Genomic DNA, 18,605 nt, shown 5'->3' with positions numbered 1-18,605 from the left:
TTGTTTTTAATTAGTATAAAACGAAAAATCATAAAATTCTTGCAGTAGTATTACTCAAATTTATCATTTCTCAATCGACTAAAATGCATTTTAAATCGAAAATGAAATTACGCGTTGTCATTTTTTACGAAGGATGACGGTCCAGGGTTAAGATGAATTTGCAAGAAGTCTGGTAAGCGTATTGTTTTAGTTTATTTAGAAATTTTTCACAAATCCACAAAAAAAAATGGAATATAATTTAGTTCTATTTTCGCATGAGATAATTAATTGTTCACATCAAAACTTTTAAATTTTTTCCTGAAATCATTTTACTTTTTCAAATTTGTATGAAACCTTCCGTTCCACCCTGTTGAGTATATAATTTCTTGTGTGCCTCAAACAGTAGAGGTGTCACATTAGAGTCATGCAACGTAAATGAGACAAAACCCCCTCGAGAAGCATTTACAAGAAAACTTTCTTTGTTTATTTGGTTGCCTTGGAGCCAATGTCGTCTTCCTAATAAATTGAGAGAAAAAGAGAATCAAAATTAATCACCTAGTATTTGCTGTTTTAAACCAAAAAAAAACATAAACAACTAAAGGAATTCCCCCTCTATTCCGACGACAGATAAAAAACGAACACATGCATTTGGCAACAACAACAAAATAACAGAATAAAAGCAGACAAAAACAAAAGAACCCAAGTTGATATTGCCAAACAATCAATAAAAGTGAGAAGTGTGTCTGCTTTATTTTCAATTGATGCTGCTGATTTAATTCACATTGCCCAGTTGTGTCTAATTGGCAAATGAATTCAATCAAAATTTGCAATAAAATTGAATGGAATCGGAGAATTTTTTTTAATAACCATCTAACGCTGCAAAAAAGTGCCTTAATTGCACCTGCTTGGAGACGAGTTTGTGTATTTGGCTCTGGTTCTGGGTTTGCGTGAGCACTATGCTCACCCCAATAAAATAGTTCGATTACTCTCAGTAGTCTTTCACTTTGCTACCGCCAAAACTATTGCGAGAGTACAAAGAAGAATTTGTGGCCAACACTCAAGTACCCAGATGAATTGTGCAACAGAAAACAGTCCCACGGGAAGAGTCAACAAATACGGTTCGTTGCAAACGGATACGGATAAATAGCAGAGACGAATGAGCAACGAAACTAGACAAAAGGCCATCACTCGGTGTTTGTTAACCACAAGGACTTTTTATTACGTGTGCGTTTGTGTGTGTGTGTGTCGCAAAATATCCTTTAAATGTTATTGAGGCCCTAAGGAAAAGTAAAAAATTTACCATATAAGTGAATTATGCAATTTTAAGTAAATATTTTATTTTTTGTTATTCTATTTCAATAAAAATAATAAAAGAGGAAATAAATAAACAAAGCCCCCCAAATAAAACAAAAATAATTCGTGCCTTTTGTGTGATGTGGTGGTTCGTTCGTTCATGAGAAGTCTTCATGATCTAGTCGGGCAATAATATTTCGAAAATTGACACCCTGATTTCTGGTCGGGGAGAAAAAAGTTTTTGTTTTCCAAAACCTCACTAAGTGATTAAGAAGAAAACGAGTTATTGTGGGATAAAGTTTCCAGATTATGTCATCGGATCATTGGGAGACCATTAAATTGGATCAAAATGGAAAAGAGCAAAGTAAACCCATGTTATGTTCTGGCATGGATCATTCCCGGAAGACGAAACCTTTGGGTGAATCTCGCAAGGCAGTTTGGCGTCAAGAGTTGATGGTTTTCTTGGGTAATACTGGAGTAGTTGGTGCTGGTATGTCTGTGGCATTACCCTCTGTCACTCTAGGACAATTAACCAATGAAGATGAGGAGTTTTGTCTTTCACTTGAAGAGGCCAGCTGGTTTTGTATGACATTTTTAAAGTCTCTACAATTCTTCCTGGGTAATTTACTTCGTATCCTTTTATAGCTGCCATCAATACAATGGCCTGCCCTTTGGGTGGTTTACTGGTGGGTCTTTTATTGGATCGTATTGGCCGAAAAAATACCATATTAGCTTTTGATGTTTGTGGTGTCCTAGGATGGGGTCTCTTGGCTACAGCTGCATTGCATACGGATCGTTCAGCCATCCTAATACAAATGCTGATAGCACGTTTCATACAAGGTAAGCGAGGGTGCATGAGAATAAGAAAGAAAATTAACTTCGACACATATTATATAGAAATTTTGTTGAAACATTATCGTCTTCACAAACGTCTTACGTTGAAGAAAATTTATTGTCTCTATAACAAAATTATAGTCAAATGGAGTTCAATTTGCAAACCGAAATTTGTTTAGGGATAAACAAAACTAAATTTGTTTGCTATGAAATTTCTTTTTCCAAAATTTTATAACATTAACCCCCATTTTCATAAAGCTCCGTTAGTGTTCTGTTAACTAACCAACTTTTAAACCGTATTATGAACGAAGCTGTCATCTTGTATATATATTCCATATGCTAGTTAGGAATTTAACTGACGAAATTTTTTCAGTTAAGGTTAACTGGAGAGAAGATATTTGCAATTTACTTTCTGTTAACTGGTAGTTAAAGCCTAACGGAGCTACATGAAAATGGCCGTAAAAAGAGTAAGTCAAAGCAGATCGAATCTTATGTATGTACACGCAGAGAAGGAATATGATCACCTCAAACATGTTTCAAGAGCAAAATGTTATTTTTGTATGGTGACCATGTAACATGTTTGTCACTAAAATGTTATTTTCCCGTCAAATATAACCTGCTTGCCGAAATCAGATACATGATTTCCGAGAAAATAACATGGTTGCGAAAACCATGTTACATGGTCACCACCCAAAAATAACATTTTGCTCTTAAAACATGTTTGAGGTGATCATATTCCTTCTCTGGGTGTATGTACCTTTCACCATGGGTCGCATACAAAATTCAGATGGCAACTTCGTAGGATCGTTTTTTTCAGTTGGAACTTAGTTATGGAGCCGTAGTTAGATATAAAAATCGCAGACTTTTGGCAAATATTGACCACCCAGCAAAAAAAGCGTCGCCAAAAAAGTAGTGAAAATGTTCTTTTTGGATCCGGAAGTGGTGCAAAATTGGCGCAGAAACGATGAATTTAACATGGACTTGTCATAGGACGGATGTCCACCATTTCAACAGCCGTTGCACTGAGTTTGTATCAGTTCATAAGGTGTGATCCGAATTCAGTGTTTTGGATGCGAATTAAAAAGTTTTGTGATATTTTGCCAAATAAATAATGTTTATAATTTTTTATGATTTTTTAATGCATTCTAACACTTGTCTGAAACGTTTGACCTAAAATACTTTCAAAAATTAGCAACATTTCTACAATGAATTTAGCATTTTTCCCATAAAACCTGAATAATTTGTACCATTTTATTAATTCATACTCCGTTCTTAACCTATTTGAAATAAAAAAGTTAAACATATAAAACGAGAGGATTATAAAAAATTGAATTAAAAGACTTCCTGTGTAGTTAAAAGAAAGAAAATCATTGGGAGGACATTTTTGGAGGAGCGTTTAAAGTTGTGCCTTTAGAAGAACTTCCAAGTTTTTTTGCTGGACACTTTAGTTATAATACAAAATGAATTAATTCTTATAAATTATTGGGGAAAAAATTGGACCGATATGGTCTAATTTTTGAATAGTAATTAGAGGAGGTATAGTGGCATTACACGCCGACTCAGATCAGATTAAAGGGTGATACGGTCAAAATTTGGTCAAGGGAAAACGCGTGTAAATCGGTGAAATCGTTTATTTTAAAAATCAAATTAAATTTATTTTTCAAGTTCAATTAGTATAAAATTCAGGAAAAATATTCAGTTAGGCTTTCGCTTTTCCAAATCCGAATTGCGCTTGACACCTGCCATCAGATTTTGTACAGCCACCTTGTACATCTTCTTCGCCGCAGAAAGCCAGTTTGCCTTGAACTGCTGCTCGTCCTTAGCAGTTTTTTTGGTCTTCTTTAGGTTCCGCTTGACAATAGCCCAGTATTTCTCAATTGGGCGGAGCTCTGGCGTATTGGGAGGGTTCTTGTCCTTGGGAACCACCTGCACGTTGTTGGCGGCGTACCACTCCATGGCCTTTTTACCGTAATGGCAAGATGCCAAATCCGGCCAAAACAGTACGGAACAACCGTGTTTCTTCAGGAAAGGCAGCAGACGTTTATTCAAACACTCTTTCAAGTAAATTTCTTGGTTGACAGTCCCGGAAGCTATGAAAATGCTGCTTTTCAAGCCACAGGTACAGATGGCTTACCAAACCAGATATTTCTTTGCGAACTTTGACAGTTTTATGTGCTTGAAAATATCTGCTACCTTTCCCCTTCCTTTTGCCGTATAAAACTCCTGTCCCGGAAGCTGCTTGTAGTCGGCTTTGACGTAGGTTTCGTCGTCCATTACCACGCAGACAAACTTCGTCAGCATCGTCGTGTACAGCCTCCGGGATCGCGCTTTGGCCGTCGTATTTTGTTTATCATCGCGATTTGGAGTCACTACCTTCTTGTAAGTCGATAGTCCGGCTCGTTTTTTGGCTCGATGCACGGTTGTAGACGATACACCCAGTTTATTTGCGGTATCTCGGAGAGAGAGGTTAGGGTTTCGCTTGAAACTACAGGCAGCTCACTTTGTCGTCTCAGCGGCTTCCGGTTTTCGATTTCCCCCCGATCCAGACTTCCTGGCTATCGACAAACGTTCCCCAAACACTTTAAATACATTTGTAACGGTTGATTTGGCAACTTTTAGCGATTTTGCCAGCTTTGCGTCCGAGTAGCTCGGATTTTCGCGATGCGCGAGCAAAATTTTGATACGCTGCTCTTCTTGCTTGGGCGGCATTTTGACAACTGAAGAGTGAATTCCAAAATCAAAATAGGAGCAACATTCTACACACACACACCTTCAAAATGAGGGGTGTTCAGGTTTTTAAATGCAAAATTGAAAGAAATACGTCAAGTTTATATTGACCAAATTTTGACCGTATCACTCTTCAAGGAAGCTCCAGAAAACCAATCTGGGGGGAAATTTCAAACGGATCGCATGAAAGTTGATCTTCCAAAAGGCTGAAGAAGTACAGTTTGGGGATCGGTATTTCCACAGACGGACGGAAGGATGGACGAACATGGCTAGATCGACGCAGAAATTTGAGACGTATTACTTGTAGACAGAGGGAGCCACCGTGGTACAATGGTAAGCATGCCCGTCTTGCATACACAAGGTCGTGGGTTCGATTCCTGCTTCAACCGAACACCAAAAAGTTTTCCAGCGGTGGATTATCCCACCTCAGTAATGCTGGTGACATTTCTGAGGGTTTCAAAGCTTCTCTAAGTGGTTTCAATGCAAGGTGGAACGCCGTTCGGACTCGGCTATAAAAAGGAGGTCCCTTGTCATTGAGCTTAACATGGAATCGGGCAGCACTCAGCGATAAGAGAGAAGTTGACCAATGTGGTATCACAGTGGACTGAATAGTCTAAGTGAGCCTGATATATCGGGCTGCCATCTAACCTAACCTAACCTAACTTTTAGACCCAAATGCTGTTGACCAGTGTTGCCAGCATTTTTTTAGTTTTGTTCCCTAATTGGGATGCTTTCGTTCCTAAAAATCCAATAATTTTTTTGACATGGTTTATAAAAAAAAAAATAAAAAAAAAATTGGCTAAGCTGTAAAAAATCAATAACAATTTAAAAATTTGGCAAATACAAAATTTTGTAAGATCAACATCATGTACTTCTAATTACTCATGTAATAAAATTGGGTGTTAGATCAATATGAAGGTGAACCATCTTCATATTTTCTATATTCGTGGAATATATTGTCCAAATCAGTGAGTAACACAGATGAGTGGGCAACATTTAGTCCCGAGTCTTCACAAAATGATTTCACAATTGTAGAAAAATGTCTTAGCCAAGCTGAGTAAAATTATAAATTAGCCCCAGGGCCCTGTGTCCGTTTCTAGCCCAAAAGCTCCATTTGCTTTCTTTATATGCCGTGAAATAAAGAGTAGCAAAGTTTTCTTTTTTTTAGTTTGACGATTCGTTTTTTTTTGTTCTGTGTTAATAATGTAGAAATAAAATGAATTTCAATTAAACCTGACTTATTATTATTCAGAACCGATCTCTAATAAATCTCCGCAAAAATGGTCAAATGGAAATTCCGCATCAACTCCAACTCACAAATTTCGTCCCCATTAAGGAAAAAATATACCCAATTTGGGAGAAATCTCCAATACTGCTAACATTGCTAGTGAGCGATATTAGAACCTAAGGAACTTCCTATCTTTTACAATTAGCCTACTATTTAATGGAATTTGATTGTTTGAAGTTATTAAAAACAAAATGTCAGATTGAAATCTATACTTGTTTTAATTAAGTGGCGAGGGTGTATTTTCATTGCCATTGCTATGGATCTATTTCCACAAGAGAAGAAGGGCCCTTGGCTACCTATTAAAATACGACACAGTCAATAGATTTTACTATCCTTGGAATTTGTGAGATAGTTTCATTTCTCTGTTTATTTTCACATATCAATGCCCAGAGTACGCTAAATCGACTTAGCATGTTTTGGTGGAGTTCGCTGTTTTTTATTCGGATTGATGTGAATTGCATCCTGTCGAAAAATCGAATTTATTGGACATTTCTATCAAAAATTTATGGTTAATATTGTACTTAGCCTGTGTAGCAATTTTGAGTTCGTACATACTAAAAAAAAAAATTATAAAAAATATGATTTTAATACCGAAAATAAGGGAATTTCTAAGGGAAACAAAACTTGTTTCTTGTTTCCTGTAAAATTCACTTTTAGACTTAGCGCATTTTGGAATGTAGACATCGATATGTTACGTGGATATTGGTCTGCTCCATTTTTATACCCTCCACCATAGGATGGGGGGTATATTAACTTTGTCATTCCGTTTGTAACACATCGAAATATTGCTCTAAGACCCCATAAAGTATATATATTCTGGGTCGTGGTGAAATTCTGAGTCGATCTGAGCATGTCCGTCCGTCTGTTGAAATCACGCTAACTTCCGAACGAAACAAGCTATCGACTTGAAACTTGGCACAAGTAGTTGTTATTGATGTAGACCGGATGGTATTGCAAATGGGCCATATCGGTCCACTTTTACGTATAGCCCCGATATAAACGGACCCCCAAATTTGGCTTGCGAGAAGCAAATTTCATCCGATCCGTCTGAAATTTGGTACATTGTGTTAGTATATGGTCTCTAACAACCATGCAAAAATTGGTTCACATCGGTCCATAATTATATATAGCCCCCATAAAACCGATCCCCCGATTTGGCTTGCGGAGCCTCTAAGAGAAGCAAATTTCATCCGACCTGGCTGAAATTTGGTACATGGTGTTAGTATATGGTCTCTAACAACCATGCAAAAATTGGTCCATATCGGTCCATAATTATATATAGCCCCCATATAAACCGATTACCAGATTGGACTTCCGGAGCCTCTTAGAAGACCAAAATTCATTTGATTCAGTTGAAATTTGGTACGTGATGTTAATATATGGCCTCAAACACCCATGCAAAAATTGGTCGATATCGGTCCATAATTATATATAGGCCCCATATAAACCGATCCCCAGATTTGACCTCCGGAGTACCTTGGAAGAGCAAAATTCTTCCCATTCGGTTGAAATTTGGTACGTGATGTTAGTATAGGGTGTCCAACAACCATGCAGGAATTGGTTCCTATCAGTCCATAATAATATATAGCTCCCATATAAACCGATCGCCAGATTTGACCTCCGGTGCCTTTTGGAGAAGCAAAATTCATCCGATCTGGTTGAAATTTGGTAGCATATGATATTTAACAACCATGTGAGTTGAAATTTGTGGATGACAGTCTTTCATAGAAGTTTCGACGCAATCCATGGTGGAGGGTACATAAGATTCGGCCTGGCCGAACTTACGGCCGTATTACTTGTTTGTATATAAAATTACATCACGCTTTTTTGTCATAGTTCATAGTTCTCCAGATCTATGACATAAAAAACTGTAATTAGATTTTACCTTAGATATTTTATTTTAAAATTAGACTTTGTTTTTGCAATACAAACTCAGTAACAGTTATTATCCATAATAATTTGCAAAGCTACTGAAAATATTAAATTGGTTATGAAAGTCATTCAGTCGAGTGAATTCCATTGGATATTGAGAACAAATCATTTTAAACAATGAATTTTTATTATTATCTATGAAATCGTTTGAGCAATGCGGAAAAAATAACAAAGTATTAGAAATAATGTGACAGCTTTGAAATAGTGCCAATAATCGCCTCATTTTTTAATAAAGATATATTTTAAATAAAATGAAAAAATTAAGACTGATTTTTTTTAAGGCGAGGATCGAACCTCAGACCTTACACTTTGTAAGCCAACACACTATCCACTGGGCTTCGCAGCTGTTATTGTCATCAACAGACAATTATCGCTATAGTCATCAATGCACAAGCCACGCATACAGTTAAGCAGTTATATTTATAGAGCATAGTTTTGGGCGTCCACGTACCGATGCAAAGAAACTGTATTTAACAGAAACCTTTTGTTGGCCACTTTCTTAAAAATAAAATTTTTGGAAATGGAGATAATGTAATTTAACATTTATTGGAATAATAATTTTCGAAAGAAAATATGTTCCTACATACTACTGTATTACATTTTTATACCCTCCATCATAGGATGGGGGTATATTAACTTTGTCATTCCGTTTGTAACACATCGAAATATTGCTCTAAGACCCCATAAAGTATATATATTCAGGGTCGTGGTGAAATTCTGAGTCGATCTAAGCATGTCCGTCCGTCCGTCTGTTGAAATCACGCTAACTTCCGAACGAAACAAGCTATCGACTTGAAACTTGGCACAAGTAGTTGTTATCGATGTAGGTCGGATGGTATTGAAAATGGGCCATATCGGTCCACTTTTACGTATAGCCCCCAAATAAAGGGACCCTCAGATTTGGCTTGTGGAGCCTCTAACAGAAGCATATTTCATCCGATCCGGCTGAAATTTGGTATATGGTCTCTAACAACCATGTAAAAATTAGTCCACATCGGTCCATAATTATATATAGCCCCCATATAAACCGATCCGCAGATTTGGCTTGCGGAGCCTAAAAGAGAAGCAAATTTTATCCGATCCGGCTGAAATTTGGTACATGGTGTTGGTATATGGTCTCTAACAACCATGCAAAAACTGGTTCACATCGGTCCATAATTATATATAGCCCCCATATAAACCGATCCCCAGATTTGGCTTGCGGAGCCTAAAAGAGAAGCAAATTTCATCCGATCCGGCTGAAATTTGGTACATGGTGTTCGTATATGGTCTCTAACAACCATGCAAAAACTGGTTCACATCGGTCTATAATTATATATAGCCCCCATATAAACCGATCCCCAGATTTGGCTTACGGAGCCTCAAAGAGAAGAAAATTTCATCCGATTCGGCTGAAATTTGGAACATGATGTTGGTATATGGTCTCTAACAACCGTGCAAAAATTGGTCCATATCGGTCCTTAATTATATATAGCCCCCATATAAACCGATTCCCAGATTTGGCTTGTGGAGCCTCTAAGAGAAGCATATTTCATCCAATCCGGCTGAAATTTGGTACATGGTGTTGGTATATGGTCTCTAACAATCATGCAAAAATTGGTCCACATCGGTCCATAATTATATATAGCCCCCTTATAAACCGATCCCCAGATTTGGCTTGCGGAGCCTCAAAGAGGAGCAAATTGCATCCGATCCGGCTGAAATTTGGTACATGGTATTGGTATATGGTCTCTAATAACCGCGCAAAAATTGATCCACATCGGTCCACAGCGTTACCGCAACTTAAGTAATTCGATTGTGGATGGCAGTGTTTAGATGAAGTTTCTACGCAATCCATGATGGAGGGTACATAAGCTTCGGCCTGGCCGAACTTACGGCCGTATATACTTGTTTTTATCTCAAAGTGTGTCTTATAAAGACTTAAAATCAGAAAAGAACAGTGCTTGATATAGCCAAAATGGCTATTATTATTATTGCAATTTTATTTTAACAAACCCATTTTAATTTTACTTTGTACCACTAGCTCCATCACTATAAGAAAAACTTTCTGAAGGTTTAGAGTGTAGCAGTAATAAATAAATAAAATATTTGAATAAATTCAAAACACAAAATAACAATGTTATCGTTACACGTTTTCCAAACGATTTTATTTCTTTGCGTGTAATTGCAAATGTGGGATATTTTCTTTTGTGCAATGAATGTTAGTTGAATTTTGTAATTTTAATTGATTTTCCCGATTTTTTCCCCAACTAAATATTTTTATTATTGAGGCGTAATTATTTTATTTGATGGTAGTGTTCTACTTCAACCCCCACCCCCCACAACATACAGAAATTTGATGATTTATCATAGCATTGGCAAGAAAATAATAATAAATATTTATTTTAAATTTTGGAAATTTTTATTTTTTCCTCTAATCCATAATCTATTAAATTCTTTACTACCAGTGAAAGCTAAAGGAAATTTCTATTTCATAGCAAATATAGAATAACATCCCCCTTGTTCACATTTCAAAAATAAAATATAGTAAAAGCAACGATAGAAGCTTATCCAATTACCTATTGCTCGCAGACATTATAGTCTGAGAGACACTATAATTATATTAGTAATTGGATGCGATTTATTTACTTAATGAATTGCTTTTTATTAACCAAGTCATGAGTATTCACAGCAAAGAGTTTCAATTTTGCCTCTCCCTTTTAGAGAACAGATTAACAATGTTTGGTTATATGCCGAAAATTAAATGAAACAGTAGAAAATCATAACTAAACATACAGTGAAACCTCACAGAAGTGGACATTCACTGTTGCCTAAATTTTGTCCACACGGATGAAAAAGGCTGTTTTTCATATGTTTGGCTATAAACATTATATGTTTGGAACACAAATTTTTAAACACAATATTTTTGAGTGCAAGCATATAATGTTCATAAACTAGCATGACATGTTTGGGACATATATGTTAATATGTTAGAACATATTATGTTTGGGACATAAAATGTTTGTAAATATAATATGCTTGGATGCAAACATATATTAATTTAGAAATAGCCTATAAACATATATGTGTTTAGTAGCTTGGAGCGCTATTTAACAGGGAGCGATATTGAATTAAGTTGGTGGTTGTTGCTTGTTATTACAAAATTAACATTTTATTTTTCCTTGGGCAATTGATCAGCTACTTCTTTGATCCTTACAAACTGTGTGGTCCGCTGTTCGAATCCCCGTCCGGCAAAAGGTAAAATTAAAATAAAAAATCATACAATTGAATAATTTCTTCTACAATGTTTGTATTACAGAAAAAGGTGCTAAGAACTAAAAAATCTCGTGGAAGTGAGAAAGATGTGGGGGAATATACAATAAGGCAGAAACAAAATTTTGAGCATTCAGGTCGAAAACCTATGTTGTTAGCCACCGTGGTGCAATGGTTAGCATGCCCGCCTTGCATACACAAGGTCGTGGGTTCGATTCCTGCTACGACCAAAAACCAAAAAGTATTTCAGCGGTGGATTATCCCACCTCAGTAATGCTGGTGACATTTCTGAGGGTTTCAAAGCTTCTCTAAGTGGTTTCACTGCAATGTGGAACGCCGTTCGGACTCGGCCATAAAAAGGAGGTCCCTTGTCATTGAGCTTAACATGGAATCGGGCAGCACTCAGTGATAAGAGAGAAGTTCACCACTGTGGTATCACAATGGACTGAATAGTCTAAGTGAGCCTGATACATCGGGCTGCCACATAACCTAACCTAACCTAACCTATGTTGTTAGCACCTATATTACCTGTTTATTTTCATAATTCATTATGATTGTAAATATATAAATAAATAAATAAAATTTTAAGCACAATATTGTTTGGGAGAATTTTTTTAAGCATATAATATTTTTGGGTGCAAAATGCTTCCAAACATATTATATGTTCACATAATAACATATTGTTTTTTGGAAGACAACATTATTGAATTTGGATGCAAAAATACAAAATGTTTGGAACTTAGACTACCCAAACATATATTGTTTAGACTAATATGCTTTCAAACATATTATATATTGGAAGAGATCAAACATATAAATGTTTGGGCAATACCCAAAAATGTATATGCTTGAAGCAAAATATGTTTGGGAGTATATGTTACAGAAGCGATTTTTTGTGAGCGTGCACATTTGGTTATGAGGGGTCAATTTCAAGGACAAACGTTTCACGACAATTGTCAACTTTTAAGAGATGTCCGATTTTCAGAGTGTCCAAGTTTGAGATGTTTTACTGTAAACCAAAATAGCATATTTTTTCGTAACTGGCTTTAATTAGCAAACAACTAAGTTGGTATTCGAGAGATATAAGATCGGTGGTGTATTAGCAAGTATAAATTCGCAATAAAATTTCAAACTCATGAACGAAATAAATAATAATGCAATTGCTTGGTAAAACGGCTTTAAAATATCCTGAACGATATTGACTCTATATAAAATAAGAGGGTTGGCATAAGTAAAGTAGTCCCAAGTTAACATGTACTGAAAAAATATCACCACTATTTTTTCAATTTAAATTTTAAGTAAAATCCAAAACAAAAAATTAATCAATATAAAACCAATCACAAAAATTGTTTGTATCAATTAATTTTTTAATGGTTCAATTAATTTAAGTTGCCGTTAGTGATCCATATTCTAATTTCTGTAAATGAAGAAATTTCAATTAAAAATAAATTGGATCAATTGTCTCTGATTGAACTCAAAAATAATTTTATTCTTCTGATAAATAATAATCTTTTTTCACTCTTTTTTCTGTATTTTAACAAATTATGAAATTATTAAAAAAATAATAATAATAATTTAGCACAATAATTTATATATATTTATTGGTCTGTGGTTCTACGACGGATAATTTGCAATCTGCCAACTGACATCTCTATCCTAAAGCTTGACATTTTTGCTGTTTCACGTTCTCAGAGCGCTTTGTCATACAAGGGCTATTAGTGTTGTTTACAGCAAGTTCAAAGAATCATCTCACACAAAAAACGGAATTAAATCGTGAACATTTTCATGCGATCCTTTTGTGCATCTTTTGACGTCAATTAACTCAACAACAGTGAATCTCTCTTTATAGCATTAATGGTTACTTTTCTTCGTCCTATATGTATTTAGTACAGAGTTAAAAACCCAGCAAAAAAAAAATTGGAAGTACTTCTAATGGCACAACTTTAAAATCACTTCCAGAAATGTTCTTCCAAAGATGTTCTTTATATTAACTACCCAGGAAGTTATTTTAATTCCATTTTTTATAATTCGATTTTTTCATATTTTTAATTTTAATTTATTTTATTTCAAATATTTTAAAAACAGAGTAAGGATTAATAAAATGGAACAAATTATTTAAATTTTGTCGAAAAAATGTCTAAATTCATTCTAGAAAAATTACGAAATTTTGAAAATATTTGAGGTGAAGGGTTTCAGACAAGCGTCAGAATGCATTAAAAACAAGTAAGGAAAGTCTAAAGTCGGGCGGGGCCGACTATATTATACCCTGCACCACTTTGTAGATCTAAATTTTCGATACCATATTACATCTTCAAATGTGTTGGGTGCCATATATAAAGGTTTGTCCCAAATATATACATTTAAATATCACTCGATCTGGACAGAATTTGATAGGCTTCTACAAAATCTATAGACTCAAAATTTAAGTCGGCTAATACACTAGGGTGGAACACAATTTTAGTAAAAAAATATGGGAAACATTTAAATCTGAAGCAATTTTAAGGAAACTTCGCAAAAATTTATTTATGATTTATCGCTCGATATATATGTATTAGAAATTTAGGAAAATTAGAGTTATTTTTACAACTTTACGACTAAGCAGTGGCGATTTAACAAGGAAAATGTTGGTATTTTGACCATTTTTGTCGAAATCAGAAAAACATATATATGGGAGCTATATCTAAATCTGAACCGATTTCAATCAAATTTGGCACACATTACTATATTACCAAAACTCTAGCCTTTGGGGCCATATAAGTCCATATCGGGCGAAAATATATATGGAAGCTATATCTAAATCAGAACCGATTTCAATCAAATTTGGCAAACATGACTATACTACCAATTGTACTCCTTGTGCAAAATTTCATGATAATCGGGATAAAAGTCTGGCTTCTGGGTCCATATAAGTGCATATCGGGCGAAGGATATATATGGGAGCTATATATAAATTTGAACCGATTTCTTCCAAAATCAATAGGGTTCTATTCTGACCCAAATTAGGAACATGTGCCAAATTTGAAAGCGATTGGACTTAAATTGCGACCTAGACGTTGATCACAAAAATGTGTTCACAGACAGACGGACATGGTTATATCGACTAAGGGACCCACCCTGAGCATTATTGCCAAACACACCATGTGTCTATCTCGTCTCCTTCTGGGTGTAACAAACATATGTACAAACTTATAATACCCTGTTTCCATAAGCGTGGGAAGGCCTCTGGGGAGGGGGCTTAGACCCCCCAGAAAAATTTTAGCCCCCCCCCCCAGAATTTGAAAACCTATTTAGGATTTTCCATTGTTGTTATATAATATTAAACTAGTAAATACAACCGCACCAAGTTCCGCTAATGACTTTCATGTACAATTTTATTTTGTTTAGTCGGATTTTTTGTTTAGTCTAATTTTTAGTAATTGATATTAAAACTATTCTTTAATAAACGAATATCTTAACAATGCTGCAAAAAAAAAATATGAAAAAACGAGTTATAAAAAATTGAATCAAAAAATTTCCTGTTAACTTCTTCTGAGGACATTTTTGGAAGTAGGGAAAAAGTTTGGAACTGCTTTTAGTTGCTTTATTATAAATTAATTGTCTAGTTATATTGGAATCTGATTTTTTATTCATTTTTATAAAATAAAACAATAATATAACCTATAATTTCAGTCCATTAATTTTTAGATAGGGGGGCTATAGCCCCCCCTAGTAAAATTTTCTAGCTACGCTAATGCCTGTTCCACAGTGTGGCACAGGGTATAATCATAAAAATTAATTATTTGTCATAATATCACATTTTTTTTAATTCACATCCAAAACACTGAATTCGGATCACACCCAAAGTAGTGATGCATTGTCAGTGCAACGGCTGTTGAAATGGTGGACATCCGTCCTATGACAAGCCCATGTTAAATTCATCGCTTCTGCGCCAATTTTGCATCACTTCCGGATCCAAAAAGAACATTTCACTACTTTTTTGGCGACGCTTTTTTTGCTGGGAAGATAAACACCTTGACATCGACAAGGGGAATTTTAATGCCCCTACCTACCATTTCTCAATTACGCTCCCTATATAGATTTTCATTTATTGACATGCAATAGTATCTTCTGTCACAACATCCTTAATCCTAATATAAGTTCCTTCTCCGCTGATGACCCTTGAGACTTCATGATGAAATTGGATAAAATTTTATTATTAACGCCTAAATGTAGGCAATGAGTAGCTTCTAACACAATTAAGTTATTACACGATAATATTTTTTAATTTCTTCGTTTCTTATACATCTTTTTTCTTTTTCTTAGGTATAATGATTGGATTATCTGTATCACCCGTGGGTGTTTATTCAGCAGAAATCAGTTTACCCCGCATAAGAGGTCGTCTTATATTGGGTACCTCACTTGGCTTGGCAGCGGGTATACTATTCATGTATATCCTGGGATATTTTATACGCGTAAGTACAACGATCAATCAAGATCATTGCCTAGTGATTTGCCAAAGAATGATATGGAATTTTATTGAATATCCACTTGTGTTTTTGCAAATAGAATGATTGGCAGCTAATATCGATCATTTCCACTGTACATCAAATCATCTCAACTTTATGTGCTCTACCCATGCCGGAAACGCCAAGTTGGCTTATGCAAAATGGCTATAGCGATAAGGCAAGACGATCACTTAAATATTTTCGAGGCCTTAATAAGAATGGTGAGTAGTAAATGTCTTAAATTGTGGCAGAATACTAATTGTGGTCGGTGGTGTATCGCTCTTTTACAGATGCCTCCTATTGTGAAGAATTCGAAAATGAGCTGAATGTTATCAAAAAGACTTCAGAGGAAAGTCGTAATACAGCAAAAAATGAATCTCTATGGCAGGCCATTAAATGTCCAGAAGTCTATAAGCCTTTACTGATTATGGTGGGATTTTTTGGTTTCCAACAATGTTCGGGAGTGGTAGCTGTTGTGGTATTTGCAGTACAAATTGCCACCCAGGCTGGAGTGACTATAGATCCCGTCCTGTGTGCTGTTATGGTGGGGGTGGCCCGTATCATAACCACTTTCTTTATGAGCACAATTTTCGAGAAATGGGGCCGCAAAATGGCCGGTATTGTATCGGCCTCTGGTATGACTTTGTGTATGATGTTGCTGGCCCTATCGGGCTGGTTTCCCGAGGCATTCAATAGGGTTCCTCCTCTGCCAATTGTCTGTATTGTCCTGCATATTGTCTTCTCAACCATGGGCCTTTTGACATTGCCTTTCTTTATGATCTCGGAGGTGTTTCCCCAGCGTGTTAGAGGCAGTGCTGCAGGTTTTGCTGTTAGCTTGGGTTTGATAATCTCATTTGTTGTCCTCAAACTATTTCCCACCATGGATAGGGCTATAGGCACGGCAAATGTTTTTGCTTTCTTCGGGGCCGTGTCTTTGACTGCGGTGGCCTTTATTTATTTTCTAGTACCTGAAACCAGGGGTCGTACCTTACTGGAGATTGAGGAATATTTCAAAACTGGACGTATGCCTTTGGTTACTGAAGTTCGTCTGAGTAATGGAAATGACCGAAATGCCAGATGTGATGATGAAGAATGTAAGGAATCGTTTTTGAAAACCTAAGAGAGAGAGAGAGAGAGAGAGGAAAGGCAAAAAAAGAGTCTCTTGAATTATCCTTGCGGCATATGCAATTGCCAAGTACTTAAATTGTGACTTGAATTCCTAAGAATTCATGAAACCACCACCAAAAACAAGAAACTGTAGTCTGTGATTTTTACAACAATTTGTTCAAACCAAGGCATTCATTTGATGTAGGATTTGGAAAAAAACAAATGGTCTCAAGTCCATCTCAAAAATTGAATTCAAATAAATGTCTATTATTTAGTTGGTAAGTAACTTTAGATGAATATTTAAATCACAATGAAAGTTATATGTGTATATTACAAAAACAAAAAGAGAAAATAAAAAAATACAATGTCGTAAATAAAGGTTAATGATTTTATTTGAAAATTTTTAAAAGGTGCATGGTTTGTTAACCCTCTTTTGAGATAAATAAAAATTTATGAATTTTATTTTTTTATTTAATAAACACCAAATTAAGATATTATTTGTTTCTTTTATTGAAGTAGCAAATATAATTTTTTATTTACATTTAAATTATTTCCTCATAAAATGGGTGAACGCCACAGTGTCTAGATGTTATTGTGATAAGAAATCTTTTCAACATTGCCGTCAGTCAGTTATATGCAAGAATAATACGCTTTAAATTGGCCAAATTATTACATCGAGAGCAGAAAGTAAATAAAATATTTATTTTGAAAATGAGTCACAGCTATAAGGAAATTTCGAAGCATTCAATTGCCTTTGGATTTTCTTGATGGAATGTAGTCCGTCCTGGTCTGGTTGATTATTTTGCGCGGGCACATTTTGACAGAACGATACAGCCAACAAGATCAGAACAAACCATTTAAAAAAGTGTAGATATCTTTTTTAAATTAGGCCGATAGCCTCTAGTTGCTAGTGGCCGTATAAATAAGTTTATTATAATTTGTAATTATAATAAATTAAGTAATAAATAAATAAATAAATAAATAATATTTTTCAATATAATCAACTTTTAGGTCAATATTCTTTTTTTTGCTTTTTAATCCATCTGAAAATATGTTTTTTCGAAACCTACAAAATGGTGGCCTATATCCAGCGAGAGATTTTTTTTTTAATTTTGAGAGTAAAAATGAAACATAGCTAATTATAATGAATGGATTGGCATCAGGGTTGCCACAGTTTGTAGAATAGAAAATTGGTAGAATTTTTACTGTTTGGTGGATTGGTAGAATTCTTGATGTTTTGATAGATTTTCTCTCCAACTTCCCAAAATTTCTGTAAAAATGAAAGTTAGAAAAACATGTTGACAAATTTTTCCATAGAAATAAAATTTTGACGAAATTTTTCCATAGAAATAAAATTTTGACGAAATTTTCTATAGAAACGAAATTTTGAAAAAAATTTTCTAAAGAAAAAAAATTAAAAAAAAATTTTTCTATAGAAAATAAATTTTGACAAAATTTTCTATTGAAATAAAATTTTGACAAGACAAGTCCAAACGTTTCTTTTAAAGCGCATTCCGAATTCTCCTATCGATTGTTTTTCACTTCCGATTGCACCACGGTTGGACAAGTCTTACACTGAAAAAAATATTTACGTGATATTAAAGATTACGCAATTTAAATTTTAGGATGCGAGATTTACAAAATATTAAGGACAAATTTCTTTAAAATAATGACATTTTAATTAAAATGAAGTTTATAATCTTTGCTTC

The 18,605-nt window shown here is 34.9% G+C and overlaps 1 protein-coding gene across 3 annotated transcripts; it reads left to right on the top strand.

The window, feature by feature from the left end:
• The first annotated feature begins 780 nt into the window (after positions 1 to 780).
• LOC142241888 (facilitated trehalose transporter Tret1) lies at positions 781 to 17,274 on the top strand. 3 transcript variants are annotated; one of them, XM_075313730.1, is made up of 6 exons: positions 781 to 1,203; positions 1,354 to 1,855; positions 1,918 to 2,112; positions 15,608 to 15,756; positions 15,851 to 16,010; positions 16,080 to 17,274. In XM_075313730.1, the coding sequence occupies exons 2-6, from the start codon at positions 1,582 to 1,584 to the stop codon at positions 16,907 to 16,909; spliced, it is 1,608 nt and encodes a 535-aa protein (XP_075169845.1). In that variant the 5' UTR covers positions 781 to 1,203; positions 1,354 to 1,581; the 3' UTR covers positions 16,910 to 17,274. The 3 variants fall into 3 exon arrangements, with proteins under 3 accessions (XP_075169845.1, XP_075169844.1, XP_075169842.1); XM_075313729.1 differs by having other exon boundaries at positions 781 to 1,266; XM_075313727.1 differs by having other exon boundaries at positions 781 to 1,855.
• Positions 17,275 to 18,605: the final 1,331 nt, after the last annotated feature.

Source organism: Haematobia irritans, chromosome 5 (assembly GCF_050003625.1).
Source record: "Haematobia irritans isolate KBUSLIRL chromosome 5, ASM5000362v1, whole genome shotgun sequence".
Taxonomy (NCBI): Eukaryota; Metazoa; Arthropoda; class Insecta; order Diptera; family Muscidae; genus Haematobia; species Haematobia irritans.
This window is presented reverse-complemented; position numbering and strand designations above follow the sequence as displayed.